The sequence below is a fragment of the Chiloscyllium plagiosum genome, unplaced genomic scaffold, assembly GCF_037043375.1.
Source record: "Chiloscyllium plagiosum isolate Xiang-an unplaced genomic scaffold, Cpla_swu_hap1 HiC_scaffold_10, whole genome shotgun sequence".
Classification (NCBI taxonomy): domain Eukaryota; kingdom Metazoa; phylum Chordata; class Chondrichthyes; order Orectolobiformes; family Hemiscylliidae; genus Chiloscyllium; species Chiloscyllium plagiosum.
In genome coordinates, this window is record NW_028270148.1 from 8,917,984 (window position 1) to 8,935,767 (window position 17,784).

General features: G+C 39.0%; 1 protein-coding gene across 1 annotated transcript in view; it reads left to right on the forward strand.

Annotated features, from left to right (window-relative positions):
• The window catches only part of LOC122552587 (collagen alpha-1(XII) chain-like), a 275,375-nt gene that overhangs the window by 214,237 nt on the left and 43,354 nt on the right, over positions 1-17,784 (forward strand). The window contains exons 53-56 of the mRNA XM_087991107.1: positions 1,078-1,164; positions 1,712-1,765; positions 2,848-2,943; positions 17,131-17,184. Coding sequence (XP_087847233.1) covers positions 1,078-1,164; positions 1,712-1,765; positions 2,848-2,943; positions 17,131-17,184 — 291 coding nt within the window. The remainder of the gene's footprint in view (positions 1-1,077; positions 1,165-1,711; positions 1,766-2,847; positions 2,944-17,130; positions 17,185-17,784) is intronic.

Genomic DNA, 17,784 nt, shown 5'->3' on the forward strand with positions numbered 1-17,784 from the left:
ATTTCTATATTTTTCAATCTTCTGAGAATCAAAGTGAAATTGCACCAAATTTTGGTTTTGAAAGATGGCAGGTTGTATCATCCTGGTGTCCCAGGGAAGCATCACTTGGTGTGGAGAAACAGATGGATTCTATATTTTTACATGGAATGGCAACACTCATCAAATGGTATTTCATGGTCATGTTTTATTTACAGACTGAGGAACTGGTGGGCGGCACGGTGGCACAGTGGTTAGCACTGCTGCCTCACAGCGCCAGAGACCCGGGTTCAATTCCCGACTCAGGCGACTGACTGTGTGGAGTTTGCACATTCTCCCCGTGTCTGCGTGGGTTTCCTCCAGGTGCTCCGGTTTCCTCCCGCAGTCACAAAGATGTGCAGGGTCAGGTGAATTGGCCATGCTAAATTGCCCGTAGTGTTAGGTTAAAGGGGTAAATGTAGGGGTATGGGTGGGTGGCGCTTCGGCAGGTCGGTGTGGACTTGTTGGGCCGAAGGGCCTGTTTCCACACTGTAAGTAATCTAATCTAAAAAAAAACTATGCCAAGTATTGTACCTGATATTTGGCAGGAAACTATTTTTGTTACTGCTCTTAGAAGCCCTTAACTTCCCAACAAAGATGCATGCAAATAAAAATAACAATACAGAATATCAGTTAAAGTTGAATAAATGCCAAAGTAGAAAATGTGTTGCTGGAAAAGCGCAGCAGGTCAGGCAGCATCCAAGGAGCAGGAGAATCAACGTTTTGGGCATAAGCCCTTCTTCAGGAATGATGCTAATGCCCGAAACGTCAATTCTCCTGCTCCTTGGATGCTGCCTGACCTGCTGCGCTTTTCCAGCAACACATTTTCAGCTCTGATCTCCAGCATATGCAGTCCTCACTTTCTCCTAAATGCCAAAGTAGACTTCCACATAAAAGATGCCTCTGCTTTATTTGATTTTCTTTTAAAATGCTGTCTATTTGGCTTCATAGCTTTTTACATCAATGGCCATACATAGAGGATGACTTTGTTTTGTATTGGTTTTCTTCCTGTAATGATTTACTTCATTATCTGATGAAATCGCGTGTTTTCTGTGACTTCAGAGAGACGAAGCAAAGTGTCCAGCTCTTCCACACGCCTGCACGTGTGCTCAGGACAGCATTGGGCCCCCTGGACCTCCTGGACCTTCTGTAAGGAAATGCCTCATTCATTTTCATTTCCTGGCTTAGAAAGCAGTTCACGTAATCCATCGAGCTAACAGGAAAGACGGAGAGGGAGAGAGAGAATAAGATATTGTGGCAAAAGGGTAATCATTGCAGGGTGCATCAGTACTGATGGTACTTGAAATGCTAGCAAGAAAGCTCTTGGTCTTGGAGAGAGAGAGAGAGAGAGAGAGAAATACGCTGTGCATGTAGCTTAAATTGAAACGAAAATGAAAGGATTGTGTTGAACAATTATGAATTACCTAATGTAGAAATAAGGGAAAATGCTGAGCCAGGTTTTTTTATGCATGAATGTGTATAATTTACTAATTGTGTCCATGTGTAATGAAACTCACTCAGCCACCCAACGTATCCAAACAAGACAATCTCAGACATTTCCTTCTCCGCTTGATTATTTTACAAGCCTGGGGCGGGGTGGCGGGGGGGGGGAGCGTTCAGTGTTGGAGGGAATCAATGTGTATTGAATGCAAGCTGTGCTTATTTTGCCTTCTCTGTGGTTTTTCTCCATTGACAGGGTCAAAGTGGTAGCAAAGGTCCAAGAGGAGAAAGAGGTCAACATGGACCACCTGTGAGTATCTTCCTTTCTGTTAATTGATTCTGCTATTCAGGCCTAGTGCTGCCAGCAAACCCATGATGCAATGGCTGGGAGTGTTATCAGGCTCTTCTTCAATGGGGTCTATTCTCAATCCAGCTCAATTTCACCCTTAACTGATATCGTGTATATATATTATACCTTCCATCATGGACCAACAGACAGCAACACAAATGGGATCACTGGTTAATACCTCCCTTCCTGCCACCCTTAGGACATAGAGTTATAAAGTTTTACTGCACAGACCAAGGCCCTTTGACCCATTCTATCCATGCTGGTCATCAAGCGGTCTATCTATTCCAATTCCATTATGCAACACTTGGCCCATCACCTGGTACGCTGTGGCATTTCAAGTGTTCATTGAAATAACTCTGAAATGTCTTTAAGACCCCCATCTGTACAACCTTTTGAGACAGGAATTCCAGATACACACCTCCCTCTGGCTTAAAAAAAATTGGTTTTCTTCACATCCCCTCTAAACCTATCTTAAGACTGTGCCCCTTCGTCATTGTCACCTCTACTAAGCGGAAATGTCTTTCACCTGAGCTATTATTCAGTGAGTATCAGTCTTGTAGGTTGAATGTAGACTCTTAATCCAAGCTGGTACTGATACAGTATTGAGAGAGTGTTGTAGGAGTCAAACACCAGATGATAAGTTAAGTTGAGGCCGAGTTTGCTAAGCTTGCAGGTGGACCACAACATCTCATAGCAGTACTCAGTCAATCGGCATCTCTCAGGATTACAGGGACATTGTTTCATTGATTTCTTTCAGGCTTTGCTGTATAAGTAATTGTAGCATTTGTCACCTTATAACAGGTCAGTTAGCAGAGATTTAACTTGCCCTGTGTAGTGGTTCAATTACATGCTGATTGATGTAATTACCAACAAAGCCATCGGGGTGTGTAAGTCAATATTCGGATGAAATTTATGCATATTTGGTTTGGAGCAATGTCCAGATTTACATGACGGCTGCAGATGACTGCAGTCACAGCTACATACTGTTTTCCTTTTGTCATGCAGAAAGCTCACCGAGAAACCTCCTCATTGCTGTTTTGCAGGGTCCAGCAGGTCCACGTGGTGATATCGGACCACCAGGTGCACAAGGTCTTCCTGGCCCTCAGGGTGCGAATGGGCTCTCACTTCCAGGAGAACCAGTGAGTCTAACTGCTTTCTTTTCCATCCCTTATTTCCCACCCCCACCCATTTCTGTTAGAGTATATAGTTGAAAACAGTTCAGAATTATTACACGTTAATCAAAAAACTGTCAATCTTCAACAGAGAGAGAGAGAGAGAAACTATGTAGTGAATGTGCCTTAAACTACTGCACCAATATTGTCATCCTGTTTGCTTTCCTTAATTTCAAGAATGAACAACAGGACCATTCCCAGAGTTGTATTACAATTCTCATGGTGGTCCTTCAATTGTAAGGCATATAATATATAATATTTATTTTATTCTTCCCTCTCCTTTCGAACAGCTAGTTTTAAATGTTGTTTTAAAAAAGACATAATTAGACACAAAGTACTTGTATTAACCATTGAAATTTTCAAATTTTGGCTTATCTCACTCAATTCAAATAAGATACATTTGCTTTGGACCAGTAAGCATTCAGTAACTGTCAAATCCCAAACTCATGGCTGATTTGTCAAGATGAAAACACATTTCATTAATGTGTCTCTCTCCCCACCCCCCCCCCCCCCCCCCACCCCCACCCCCCCACACACACACACACACACATTTCCAGTTTTAAAATAATATAGGGATCAGAATTTCAAAAGTGAGTCAAGAGGGATCTGGAATGTTTATTTGGGAATTATCTTTGCCCATGTATAAAACTTACTTCACGGTTGGGCATTGCTAGTCAGACTAGCATTTACTGCCTATCTTTTAATGCTCTCGAGATGCAGGTGATGAGCCTTCTACCTTGAACAGTTGACATTCCTGTTGTGAAGCTATTTCCAAAATGTTGTGAGGTAAGGTGTTCCAGGAGTTTGACTCACTAATAATAATGGAATTGGGATAAATTGCCAGGTCACCAGGTTATGTGGCTAGGATGGAGATTACCCCCTGAATGGTTAGTACACCATTAAGGTACCCTTGTACGTTAATGTGCTATTGATCAGAGATTTGGGAGATTCTACACATGAAACAAAGTCCCAAAACATCTGATATAGGGAGAAGCCTCTAAATCAGCTTTCATTGCTGATCGGCTTTGATACTTACATGAACAACTTAAATTTCTGATTTGACTCAGCCCAGATTGATCAACGCTTCTGATGGCAGTAGGATTGGTTGGCCAGATGATGGAGTCGTTAGTTGTTTGTTCTATACTCAGCTTGGCTTTCTACATGATTTACTTAGAGCTATCCACATTAAACTCCCATGTCTGTATTAAACCCAGAGGAAGTAAATCAGCTGGCATGTCAAAATAGTTCGAGATGTGCTTCAACAACCATCCTGTTCACCCCCCAGCCTCTCCAGACAGCTTATCCCATCGTACACTCCTTTCCCAGCTCCTATCTGGCCAATGTCAGAAGAATCAGTAAAGTGAGGAAAGCCATGTTGGAGGGGAGCAATTAAAAATATTTGTGAAGTGGGGAAATGAGAGAGAGCTAAACATTGAGGGTGCTAAACATTGTCAGGGTGGGAGACGGGGGGATCAAACACTAAATAGTATTGGAATGAGAGGGGAAGATGACCGTTCTCAGGAGATGACTGTTGACCAGTAGATCTGGGTCTCCATTGCATGTATTCTTCCCTTAAGTGCTAAGTGGTTAGTTTGCGTCACCAGTGAAGAATCTCTTTAACAAAGAATATGTTGTTGTGAAGTCCTGACTTCTGGTGTGAGTCGGATTACATTTCCAGGCATCTTTGCTGTTTAGGAGTTATCAAAGCATTCCATAGATTAGGTCTGCTTTTCTCAAACAAGGAATGCTATCAGCTATCATCTGTAACATATGTGATTTTTAACAGTATCAGTCTTGTGACGTTTAAAATAGAAGAGATTCAACAGGTGGATAATCTGCAATATCAAGGCTAATTTTCCACCTCCAAGAAAAATTACAATGTTAACTTTTCATGAAAGGCTTACTGTTTAATGAATCAAAATGTGATAGTGTACAGTGTTATCTGAAACTTGTATAAATGTAAAATTACTTGTATAAATTTCTCAATAGCTTCATTTCTCATGCGGCATTGCAGTGACCAAAAGGTGACTGGACTATAACGAACATATGAACTAGCAACAAGAGTTGTCCATATAGCCCTTGAGCCTGCTGTGCCATTGGAGTAGCATAAGAACAGAAGTAGGCCATTCAGCCCCTCAAGCCTGTCAGCCATTCAATGAGATCAGGCCTTATCTGTGACCTAACTCCATATACCTGTTTTTTTCCCATATCCCTTAATACCTTTGCTCAACAAAAAAATATCTATTACAGATCTAAACTTAACAATTGACCCACCATCCACTGCCACTTGTGGAAGACAGTTGCAGATCTACCACACTTTGTGAGTCGAAGTGCTTTCTAATGTCTCTCCTGATTGGTCTGGCTCTAATTCTCAGATTATGGCCCCTAGTTTGAGAATTCACAACCAGTTAACTAGTCCTCAAGCTTGCTCTATTATTCACTAAGATTTTAACCTCCATCTACATTCCTACATATCCCGATGATGTTTCATCCCCTTGGTAATCAAGATTCGATCTAATTTTGCATTAAAAATATTTTTAATATTCTGTATGCCCTTCCTTTTAAGGAAAGGAATTCCAAAAACCCTCTCGTTTGGTCAGTCAGTTTCCTTCTTTGGTAGTGGTAAATCATTTCATTAGTTGACCATCCAGTGACGGTCACTTGGACCCTGGTTAGCATTGTCAAATTGTTGATAATATGAAATTAGTTGCTTCTGATAATAAAACAATGAATACAAGTAACTAGTTTCAAAATGTTTCTTGCCATCTATGCCAGGCCATAGGTGCTGTCCAATGTCACAGAGTTCCACATGTGATAAGAGATGAAGGGATTTCAGGTCCACATCTGTTGACTTAGGGCAGACTACAGAACCTTGTGAAGAAATTAGGAACATTGCAATGCCAAGGGATGTTTTTCTGCATCAAATAAATTTGCCCTGCTTTTTGAGCAACTTGATGGTTACATGTATAAAGACACATTCAGAAGAAAAATGAGTTCAGTTCTTTGACGAGCAAGGAAATGCTTTGTCGATGAGCTAGATGCCAGAGAAGAGATAATAGAGAGACCTCATTAATTCCCTATTACTCCCAAGTGCCCTGTTATACATTTCTCCAGATGTAAATTTTACCTTTGGTCAACCAAAGTCATTGTAACAAAGGTCTCCATCAGTGTCACCAAATGACACTGTGCAGATGGATGAAATTGAATAAATAAGTTTTAAAACATCAAGATTTGACTTTGTGATAGATGTTACACCAGTTTATGGTAATTGTATTCATGAATAGCAAAAGAAACATGCTTTAATAAATGTGCAAGGCAGAATGTGGTGTAGCTATTGCATTTTCTATTCCTCAGTTCCAATTAATCTCTCAACAATCTGCTACTTTATCCATGGCACAACTCCATTGGCATCAAGTCTTGAGTAAGACAAGATCTATTGGCACTGCAATACTCGAATGAATGTCATGGCAACGGACCAGCCTCAGATAGAAAACCCTTTCCAAGTTTGCGTAACTGTAAATGTCCCAATACAATTGCCAGCTTCCGCAATCCATAATTTAGCTAATCATTTCATGTATACTGAGGAAAGAACCTAATTGCTAGAAACTAAACCAAACAAGATTAGCTTACCTTGAAAGACACATGTGAAAGACCTTTATACTTCTACAGCCTGAAGCTTTAGACTTTAATCTTAACTGTATCCAGAGGCTGATTGTCTTATACCTATCCGTATCATAGAATGGTTACAGTACAGAGGAAGGGCATCAGCCTGTTGTGTCTGTACTATTGTTCTGAAGGAGAAATTCACTGATTAGAATGCCCCGGTCTTTCCCCTGCCATCCTGTATTTGTTTTAGGAGAATGATCCTTTTGAAAGTGTCAAGTGACCCTGTGTCAGTCATCTTTTTTTTCATCAGGCAGTGCATTCTAGATGCTAACCACTCACTCTCTGAAATAGTTTCGCCTTTCATAATTGCTCCTTGAATTTCTGCTCTCTTGTTCTCAACTTTCCATGGATAGGAGCGGTTTGTCATGTTACAGACCTTCTTGATTTTGAACACCTCAGTTAAATCTCCTTTCAAACTTCTCCTTTCCAGGTAGAAAATTCTCAATTTCTCCAATCTGTCCACATAACTAAACTTCCTCATCCCTGGAATCATTCTCATGAATTGTTTCTGCATCCCCTCTCTAAACTTCACTGTATGATTTAACTTCTCTGACACTATGTCTCTAGTGTCTTACACAGGTTTAATATAACTTCTTTGCTTTATACTGTGTATCCCTACTGCTAAAGCCTAGGATGTTGAGAGGTTTAGTTATTGTCCTTTCAGTCTATCCTCCCACCTTCAATAAATTGTATAAGTATATACTCAAGTGCTTCTGCACCAGCTTCACCTCTAGAACTGCATCTTGTATTTAGCATCGTGTCGCCGTGCTCTTTCTACAAAAATGAATTGCTTCACACTTGCTGCATTAAATTGCATTTTCCACTTGTATGACCATTTAACTAATATATCTTTCTTTCTCATGAAGTTTTATAATATTCTCCTCATGTTTCACATGTTTTGTATCATCTGTAAATTTTAGACGTTTGTCCTGCAGAACACGATGTAGGTCATGAATAGATATCAGGAGGAGTAGGAGTCCTATCACTGATCCCTGGAAACTGCACTAGAAACTTTCCTTCACACTGCAAAATAACCATTCACCACTATGTCTAGCTCCTGTCAGTCAGCCAATATTATATCTAAGTTGCTACTCTGCCTGCATTTCTCTATAATATCGAACTCGTCTATTCCATTCCTGAAGAAGAGCTTATGCCCGAAATGTCGATTCTCCTGTTCCTTTGATGCTGCCTGACCTGCTGCGCTTTTCCAGCAACACATTTTCAAGCTCTGATCCCCAGCATCTGCAGTCCTCACTTTCTCCTATTCCATGCTGTTGCACTGAATGGGACTTGGTAAACTCAGTTGGCTGGATTTGTGATGCAGGCTGATACTAATAGCATGGGTTCAATTCCTGCACCAACTGAGGTTACCATGAAGGTATTGTGTTCTCAACCACTTTCTTGCCTGAGACATGGTTGCCCCTCAGATGAAGCTCACCACTAGTTCTCTCTCCCTAATAAGAAAATGGGACTCTGGTGACTTTACTGTGATTGCACTCTAGTCCATTGTGTGTCACTCTATCAAACATTTCTAGGTAGACCATGGAGACCACATCAAAGCATTACCCTCACAAACCCTGTTACCTCCTCAAGAAACTCAAGCAAGCTACTCAATTTGCCTTAACAAATTTGTTCTGCTTTTTTAAGTTAACCCATGTGACTATTAATATTATCCCAAATTATTGTTTTTAAAAGTCTGCCTATTACCAGGGTTAAACAAACTGGACTGTAGTTGCTAGTCTTCTCTTCATATTTCTGAAGAATGGTGTAACATTTGAAATTTAGTCTTCAAAGTCACCTTTCATCATAAAGAAACCTGGAAAATTATGGACTGTGCCTCTGCAATTTTGACTCTCATCTTGTTCAGTAACAGTACATACATCTCCACCAGTTCTCATGCTTGATAAGCTTTAAGTACAGGCAGCTTATTGTCAATGTCTCTTTAATAATTCAAGTACAGGCAGCATCTTGTCAACACCTCTTTATTAATTTAAGTACAGGCAGCCTATTGTCAATGTCTCTTTAATAATTCAAGTACAGGCAGTCTATTATCAATGTCTCTTTATTAATTTAGTTACAGGCAGCATCTTGTCAACACCTCTTTATTAATTTAAGTACAGGCAGCCTATTGTCAATGCCTCTTTATTAATTTAATTAGAGGCAGCTTATTGTCAACACCTCTTTAATAATTCAAGTACAGGCAGCCTATTGTCAATGTCTCTTTATTACTTTAAATACAGGCAGTCTATTGTCAATGCCTCTTTAATAATTCAAGTACAGGCAGTCTATTATCAATGTCTCTTTATTAATTTAGTTACAGGCAGCATCTTGTCAACACCTCTTTATTAATTTAAGTACAGGCAGCCTATTGTCAATGCCTCTTTATTAATTTAATTAGAGGCAGCTTATTGTCAACACCTCTTAAATAATTCAAGTACAGGCAGCCTATTGTCAATGTCTCTTTATTACTTTAAATACAGGCAGTCTATTGTCAATGCCTCTTTAATAATTCAAGTACAGGCAGCTTATTGTCAATGCCTCTTTATTAATTTAAGTACGGGCAGCCTATTGCCAATGCTTCCTTATTAATTTAAGTACAGCTAGCCTATTGTCAATGTCTCTTTATTAATTTAAGTACAGGCAGCCTATTGTCAATGTCTCTTTATTAATTTAAGTACGGGCAGCCTATTGCCAATGCTTCCTTATTAATTTAAGTACAGCTAGCCTATTGTCAATGTCTCTTTATTAATTTAAGTACAGGCAGCCTATTGCCAATGCTTCCTTATTAATTTAAGTACAGGCAGCCTATTGTCAAAACCTCTTTATTAATTTAAGTACAGACAGCCTATTGCCAATGCTTTTTAATTAATTTAAGTACAGGCAGTCTATTGTCAACGCCTCTTTATTAATTTAAGTACAGGCAGCCTGTTGCCAATGCTTCCTTATTAATTTAAGTACAGGCAGCCTATTGCCAATGCTTCTTAATTAATTTAAGTACGGGTAGCGCCAGGCTATTGTCAATGCCTCTTTATTAATTTAAGTACAGGCAGCCTGTTGCCAATGCTTTTTAATTAATTTAAGTACAGGCAGTCTATTGTCAATGCCTCTTTATTAATTTAAGTACAGGCAGCCTATTGTCAATGTCTCTTTATTAATTTAATTAGAGGCAGCTTATTGTCAACACCTCTTTAATAATTCAAGTACAGGCAGCCTATTGTCAATGTCTCTTTATTACTTTAAATACAGGCAATCTATTGTCAATGCCTCTTTAATAATTCAAGTACATGCAGCCTATTGTCAATGTCTCTTTATTACTTTAAATACAGGCAGTCTATTGTCAATGTCTCTTTAATAATTCAAGTACAGGCAGTCTATTATCAATGTCTCTTTATTAATTTAGTTACAGGCAGCATCTTGTCAACACCTCTTTATTAATTTAAGTACAGGCAGCCTATTGTCAATGCCTCTTTATTAATTTAATTAGAGGCAGCTTATTGTCAACACCTCTTTAATAATTCAAGTACAGGCAGCCTATTGTCAATGTCTCTTTATTACTTTAAATACAGGCAGTCTATTGTCAATGCCTCTTTAATAATTCAAGTACAGGCAGCTTATTGTCAATGCCTCTTAATTAATTTAAGTACAGGCAGTCTATTGTCAATGTCTCTTTATTAATTTAAGTACAGGCAGCCTGTTGCCAATGCTTTTTAATTAATTTAAGTACAGGCAGCCTATTGCCAATGCTTCCTTATTAATTTAAGTACAGGCAGCCTATTGTCACGCCTCTTTATTAATTTAAGTACAGGCAGCGCCAGCCTATTGTCAATGCCTCTTTATTAATTTAAGTACAGGCAGCCTATTGTCAACGCCTCTTTATTAATTTAATTAGAGGCAGCTTATTGTCAACACCTCTTTAATAATTCAAGTACAGGCAGCCTATTGTCAATGTCTCTTTATTACTTTAAATACAGGCAGTCTATTGTCAATGCCTCTTTAATAATTCAAGTACAGGCAGCCTATTGTCAATGCCTCTTAATTAATTTAAGTACAGGCAGCCTATTGCCAATGCTTCTTAATTAATTTAAGTACAGGCAGCGGCAGCCTATTGTCAACGCCTCTTTATTAATTTAAGTACAGGCAGCGTGTTGCCAATGCTTCCATATTAATTTAAGTACAGGCAGCCTATTGTCAATGCCTCTTTATTAATTTAAGTACGGGCAGCCTATTGCCAATGCTTCCTTATTAATTTAAGTACAGCTAGCCTATTGTCAATGTCTCTTTATTAATTTAAGTACAGGCAGCCTATTGTCAAAACCTCTTTATTAATTTAAGTACAGACAGCCTATTGCCAATGCTTTTTAATTAATTTAAGTACAGGCAGTCTATTGTCAACGCCTCTTTATTAATTTAAGTACAGGCAGCCTGTTGCCAATGCTTCCTTATTAATTTAAGTACAGGCAGCCTATTGCCAATGCTTCTTAATTAATTTAAGTACGGGTAGCGCCAGGCTATTGTCAATGCCTCTTTATTAATTTAAGTACAGGCAGCCTGTTGCCAATGCTTTTTAATTAATTTAAGTACAGGCAGCCTATTGTCAACGCCTCTTTATTAATTTAAGTACAGGCAGCCTGTTGCCAATGCTTCCTTATTAATTTAAGTACAGGCAGCGCCAGCCTATTGTCAATGTCTCTTTATTAATTTAAGTACAGGCAGCCTGTTGCCAATGCTTTTTAATTAATTTAAGTACAGGCAGTCTATTGTCAATGCCTCTTTATTAATTTAAGTACAGGCAGCCTTTTGTCAATGCTTCTTAATTAATTTTAAACCCTTTAAGTCTTTGAACTGTCTCCTCTTCCTAGGTCAAAACAGGATGTAAAGTATTTATTTAAAAGCTCACTCTTGTCCCCTGTCTCCACTCTAAATGACAATCTTGATGTCTAATGGTCCCCAGTTCTCCCTTTACTATCTTTTTACTGACTTTTTATCTGTAGAAGACTTTAGAATTACCAAACCATTTATCAAACCATTTATCATGACCATTTATCATTTTGCTTCTCTTGGCTACTTTTTAACTGATTCCTGATGTAGGGCTTACTCCTGAAACGTCGATTCTCCTGCCCCTCGGACGCTGTGCTTTTCCAGCGCTACACTTTTTGACTCTGATCTCCAGTGTCTGCAGTCTTCACTTTCTCCTAGTTTTTAAATGAGCCATCTACACTCGGCCTGGAATTTTTGTTTAAGTTGTACTGTCTATCTGACATCTATCATAAGCACACTCTTTATGCTTTATCTCAATTTCTATCCCTTTCATAATCCAGGAAGTTTGTTTGCCCTCCCTTTTCCCATTACAAATATACCCGGACTGTGTTTGAATTCCCTCTCCTTTAAAGGCAGCCCATTGTTCGATTCGTTGATTTCCAACTAATCCATGCTACAGATTTCTCTTGGCCCGAACCATTTTGATGCAATTGAATAAATACCAAAGATCTGAGGATACTGGAAATCTGTGGAGAGATGCTGTCAGATTTGCTGAGCTCCTCCAGCAATTTCTGCTTTTGTAGGCCATTGAAGTTGATTTTATCTGAATTAATTATTGTCCTTTTCTGTAGCCAACTTAGTTAAATGATCACTACCATCTAACTGTTTCATTTGTTACAATCCTCAAAGAGATCAATAACTTTAAAAAAAACTACGTAAACTTTGAATCAACAGCTGAATGGATGACACAAAATTTCATGTTCAAGACTTCTTCAACAAATGGACCAAAAGCACTGTTAACTGAGTATTATTTTTGTAGGCAGCTATACTATAAACTACAGGAGAGAGCATCGCTCTTTTACTTCAAGTACAGCAGAAAACCCAAATCATATAGATACTTTAAACTGACATTTAAAGATTTATTTGATTTTTCCAGTCCAATTCCTTTCTTAGCTTCCAAATCTTTACTTCCCTTCACTTCTTTTTCCAACTTAGTAACCTTTAACCACAAGCCTGTCATTCACTGTAAGAGTTGTTCCTGGCAATTCTCCCTCTTCCACAAAGTTGGTCAATCTTCCAGGTGCAAATCTTTATGAATTTTTGATCTACTCAGTTGAGCATGAGATCCCAGAAATGTTCCATTTGGTAGGCTATTGAGAGTTTGCATATCTCGCTCGGTCTCCCCCTTTTGGATCTTGGCAGCTTAGCACTGTCAGTGTGGTTCAGTGATAATGTTGGGAAACCTTTTGTAATCACAAAACCCATCTCTATGGCAATATGAATCAAATGAGCCTTATAAGCAGGTCGAAATGCTAATTATTTATGTTTGAGACCCTAACTGTGTTTTAATTTTGCAGTAAATGGAGATTTAAAAGCAAAACCGTTTCTTGCCTGACATTCTGCACACCATTGTGGGGCCAGTCAAACCCCTGCAATCACAGATGCTGCTGCCTTTCATCTTCTCTCTGCAAACAGCCCGAACTGCCCTTTAAGCTTTAACTGCGATAACGTCAGGCAGATTTCAGAACAGGTTACATGGATCCTTAATTTGTATCCTAACTTAAACCACAGTCTTAAAACATCACTGTATTATGTATATCATATCTGTAAAACCCTAGTCACACTTAATCCACTTGGCCCACTTTGTTCCCAAAAAGCAGATCTGATGCCTCTTGCTCACTAGTCTGAAACAAAGACCTTTAAGGTAGAACTGGCTGCCATACTTTAAGTAATCATATAATTTAACTGGAATCATTGAGGCACTCTTACAAATTTGGGACTGCAGCACTTCTGAGGAATCTTTAAATGGCTATATTTAACTTTCCCCAGCATTGCCCTCTCTCCTGTTCCTGACACAGAATTCCATTTTGTACCAGTTGGGGCATGTTTCACTGGTGTGCTCTCGTCATATAAAAGCTGAATGCATTTGCCTTAAGTCCTTCATCCACCAACTTGAATAGTTACATTAAAACATAAGGGTCAGTTTATTCATTAGATTGGTGATAAAGGAATATCTCTTGAATATTTTCAGCACTTGTTCTCCAATGTCACTCAGTTGAACTTTAAAGGCATCATCTATTTGTTACTTACAACTTCGTGTAATGTGTTTTTTGAAGGCAAGATTTATTTCAACAGATTAGAGTGATAGAAAAATATTTTGCATTTTTAATTTTGTGACAATGAGGTTGAGAACCATCCCAATAAGATAGATGCAAAGACCATACATAAACCCACTCTGCTGAAGTGGCTGTTTCAAGCAATCAAAAGGTTTGCATTCCTTCCTACAGAGATGTTGTTGCATTCATTGCCTGGTTGCCATGGTAGTGTTCCATTTGAGTTCGAATCACTTCAGCCACCCACAAACCCATACATGGCCAATTTTCATCAGGCTTGCCTCTCCAGTATGTGTGCTCTTAGCAACAAGGACAAAACAGATCACAACTATTGAACAAGACATAGAGATGGCTGTTAACATAGCGGATGCTGATGTCATCTCCGTGAACATAGAAATCAATCAGAATAGTAATCTTTCAGTGCTGTGCTATCTTTCAGAAATGGTTTCGCTCCAACGGCACACCTGATACCTCCCCCCTCATTCTGGGTTCTAGCACCATCTGATAATGAGAGAACCATACCACTGATTTCCATTAAATAAACTGATTTATTTACAGTGGCTTCTCCCATCCAGAGCCTCTTCTAGATTTTAGTTTCTTTTAAAAAAAAGATTGCCCTCATTTGAACTTTAAACAGAATCCCACAAAATCTTGCAGCGATTACACATTGATAAAAGGAGATGCCTGACTTTGACATAGATACAGTTCCAAAATGTCTTGCTCACTGCTATTTACCTCACCACATATTGAGGTCTGCTGTTAACTACCAGATAGAGTTTAATTGCTTTGGTCAGTAACTGACTCCATATCATTTTATCATGTGACTACTCGGTGGATTTTAGGCAAGCTAAACCTCAGTCTTTTATCAACTGACAATTCCTACCATATTCAGTGCAGCCTCACTGTATTTCATAATGACGCTTGGTTTATGATTAAGATAGCTTTCTCATTTCAGTTAACAATCAATTTATTTGTCTGACTATCAGTCCATCTTACCTTTAAACTAATTTAAAAAACAAAAGACAACCAATGTAATTTCAGCCACAGGAATTTGAGGTGCATTGTTTTTTTCTGGATAGGAAATTGGTTAAAACAATATGAAATTAAGTGTAGGTGTTGAGTGAAGTCCTACTGAGTCGGTGTTTAAAACGTATTGTTTCTAATTTGCAGTACTGGTGTAGACATTGCTCTTCAGATTTGTTGCTGACACTAAAATAGGAAGAACAGAAAGAGCAGGCAGTACTGTAAGCCTAAAACCCCACTTCATCAAGGACTTTCACATTAAGACCAGAAGTGGGCTGTTTACTGATGATAGCATGATGTTCACCTCCATTTGCAACTGCTTAGATAATTAACAGTCCATGCCCCATTCAGCAAGACAATGGCAATATGAAAGTTTGGGATAAATAGTAGCAAGTAACGTTTATATCACACGAGAGTTAGGTAAAGATTATTCAAGGAAGAGAAAGATCTTCCATTGATAATCAATCGTACTTTCCTTGCCAAATTCTCAATCATCAGTATTCCTTAAGAAGCTCACAGCATCCATGACAAAGGAGTCATTTTAATTGACATTCAGTCCATCACCTTAAGCATTCACATTTCTACCACCTGCATTTTCATTTCTACCACCTGCACACCATAGTTGCAGTGTGTACCATCTTTAAGATTCATTGCTGTAACTCTTTAGTAGCAGAGCCTATCCCACTGCCTAGAAGAACAAGGGCAGTGTGCTTAATGGACTTGGAAGTATATCCTTGTTCCTCCATCATTACTGGATCAAAATCCTACAACAGCCTCCCCACCAGTGCTATGAGAGTACTTCATCACACAGAAGTGGTTCAAGAGAACAGCTCACTTTGACCTTCTCCAGTGCAATTAGGGATGTATACTGTACAAAATGCAGGACCTGCCAGTGATGCTCATCCACCAGGAAAGAAAAGAAAAGTGAATAATGTCGCTAGAGACTTGCTTCAGGCAAAAAAACACATTCTAAGAGTTGAATAAATGAAAATGGATATAACACAGACAGACTTGGAGAGGGAACCTGGGAATAACATCAGACCTTTAACTTTCAATATGGTAAAAATGTTGATAGAATACTAGAATGGAACAATAGAGAGTATAACTCTTCAGAGATTTTACAATACACTGGTCAGATCACACTTGGCGCAGTGTTCGGTTCTGCTATTCATGCATTGGGAAGGGATTCAGCAAGGCTAGTCCCAGATGTAAAGAGGATGAGCTATGAGGCAAGATTAGAGGCAGCCAAATTCACCAGCCAAAAATGAAGACACTTTCAGGATATTCACACATACAAAATATGAAATGGGGGAAGCATTTCTTCATTATTTCAAAACAAGCTAGGAAAGCAAGTGTAGGAGGCATTATTTAAAGTTTTGACAAGTAAACGTAAAACAGACAGAGGAAGATTTACTTCACGCAGGGATAAATGTTGGGAATAATCTGCCAGGTGAGATAGTAAAGAAAAAACAACTGAGAAGATTGAAAATACAGCTGGATGCTATTATGTGAAAGTTATGGGACTAGAAGGTGAGTTGAATGGGTCAAATAGCTATTTCTCATCTTTGGCTTTTCTCATATCACATTAAGGAAGTCAGTATTTCCATTGCTCCATCTATCTTTCTATCTCAATGAGAAGAAAATAGTGCTGAATATGCAGTAGGTCTGTCATCATCTGATTGGAGACAGGTTAATGTTTCAAATCAGGGGGATCTACAAAGCATTAAACATTGACCAGATTTTTCTCTTCACTGATCCTTAGCGATGTCCTAGAGTGTGGCTGAACTGATGTATTCATCAATAAAATAATTGTTAGCAACAAGAAAGAGAGATAAGTTACAATTTATATCTACCAAACTGCCTGTATTTTCTTTTTAAAAGTTGTACGAGGTTTGACATAAGATAGGTTTGGTTGAAAGCAGAATAGTTAGGAGTTGATTAAAGTGTGATTAAACTAAATAACACAACCAACATTTCAACTGCTTGAATATCTGTGTTTAATTGATTTTTTTTCTCTGGTAAGGGAATTGGAGTAACCGTATATAATCTCAAAATTGGAACCAGGCAATGCAGGAAGCACTGCAAAGTTGAAATTGCGAACTCTGCTAAGAGGCTGTAGATGCTGGCACAATTAAAGCTTTCAAGAGATAAAGTTGCACTGAATAAAGGGATTGAGTGATTGAATACAAAGTCAGGTCATGGGAATTAAGATACAGATCAGCCATGAACTCACTGAAAGATAGAATAAGCTGAATGGCCTAATTCTGTTATATTCTCTCTGTCAGTGCTTTCATTCAGACGAGATTACTGGGAAACTGTTTCTGATGGGCCATTTTCTTTGCTGTGCTTACGATCTGGGCTATGTCTGTTACAGGGACGCCCTGGAATGAAAGGTGATTCAGGAGAACCGGGATTGCCAGGCCGGCAAGTAAGTCATTTTTGCTCTTCCTCTTTTATTTTCTCTGGGGTTGCTATGTAGTGCAAAGGCTGGTGAGATTGCAGTGTTAAACTTGAATTGCAATGGAAACCTAATTGTGATAGATGCTACGTGACTGGTACAGGTAGTCGAAGGAATGCAAAGGATGCTCCTCTGAGGCTGGGGGAGAATTGTGCTTGATCCTAGGTTGCTTGATGGGAATGTAAAGGGAGGTTTATTACTCTCCATCGATCCAATGCTGTGATTGCTTGATAAAGCAGTGCAGTAGGAGCTTCAGCCTTACAGGAAAGCCACATAGCTGGACGGCAGATGTGCAATGCAGACATCAATGGTGTTCAATTCCCTCACCAGCTGAGGTTACCATAAAAGACTGATCTTCTTAACCTCTCCCCTTATCTGAGGCACGTTGATTAGGTTGAACCACCACCAGTCCCCTCTCTCTGATGAGAGACCAGCCCTATGGTCTGGTAATACTATGGTGATTTGACCTTTTTCTGGGCAAACTTGAAAGCAGAGTGTAGCAAATACCTTAAATTATATTTATCCTGTCTTGTACCCAGGAGTACCTCTCAGCAAGGTATTGTGGGAGTT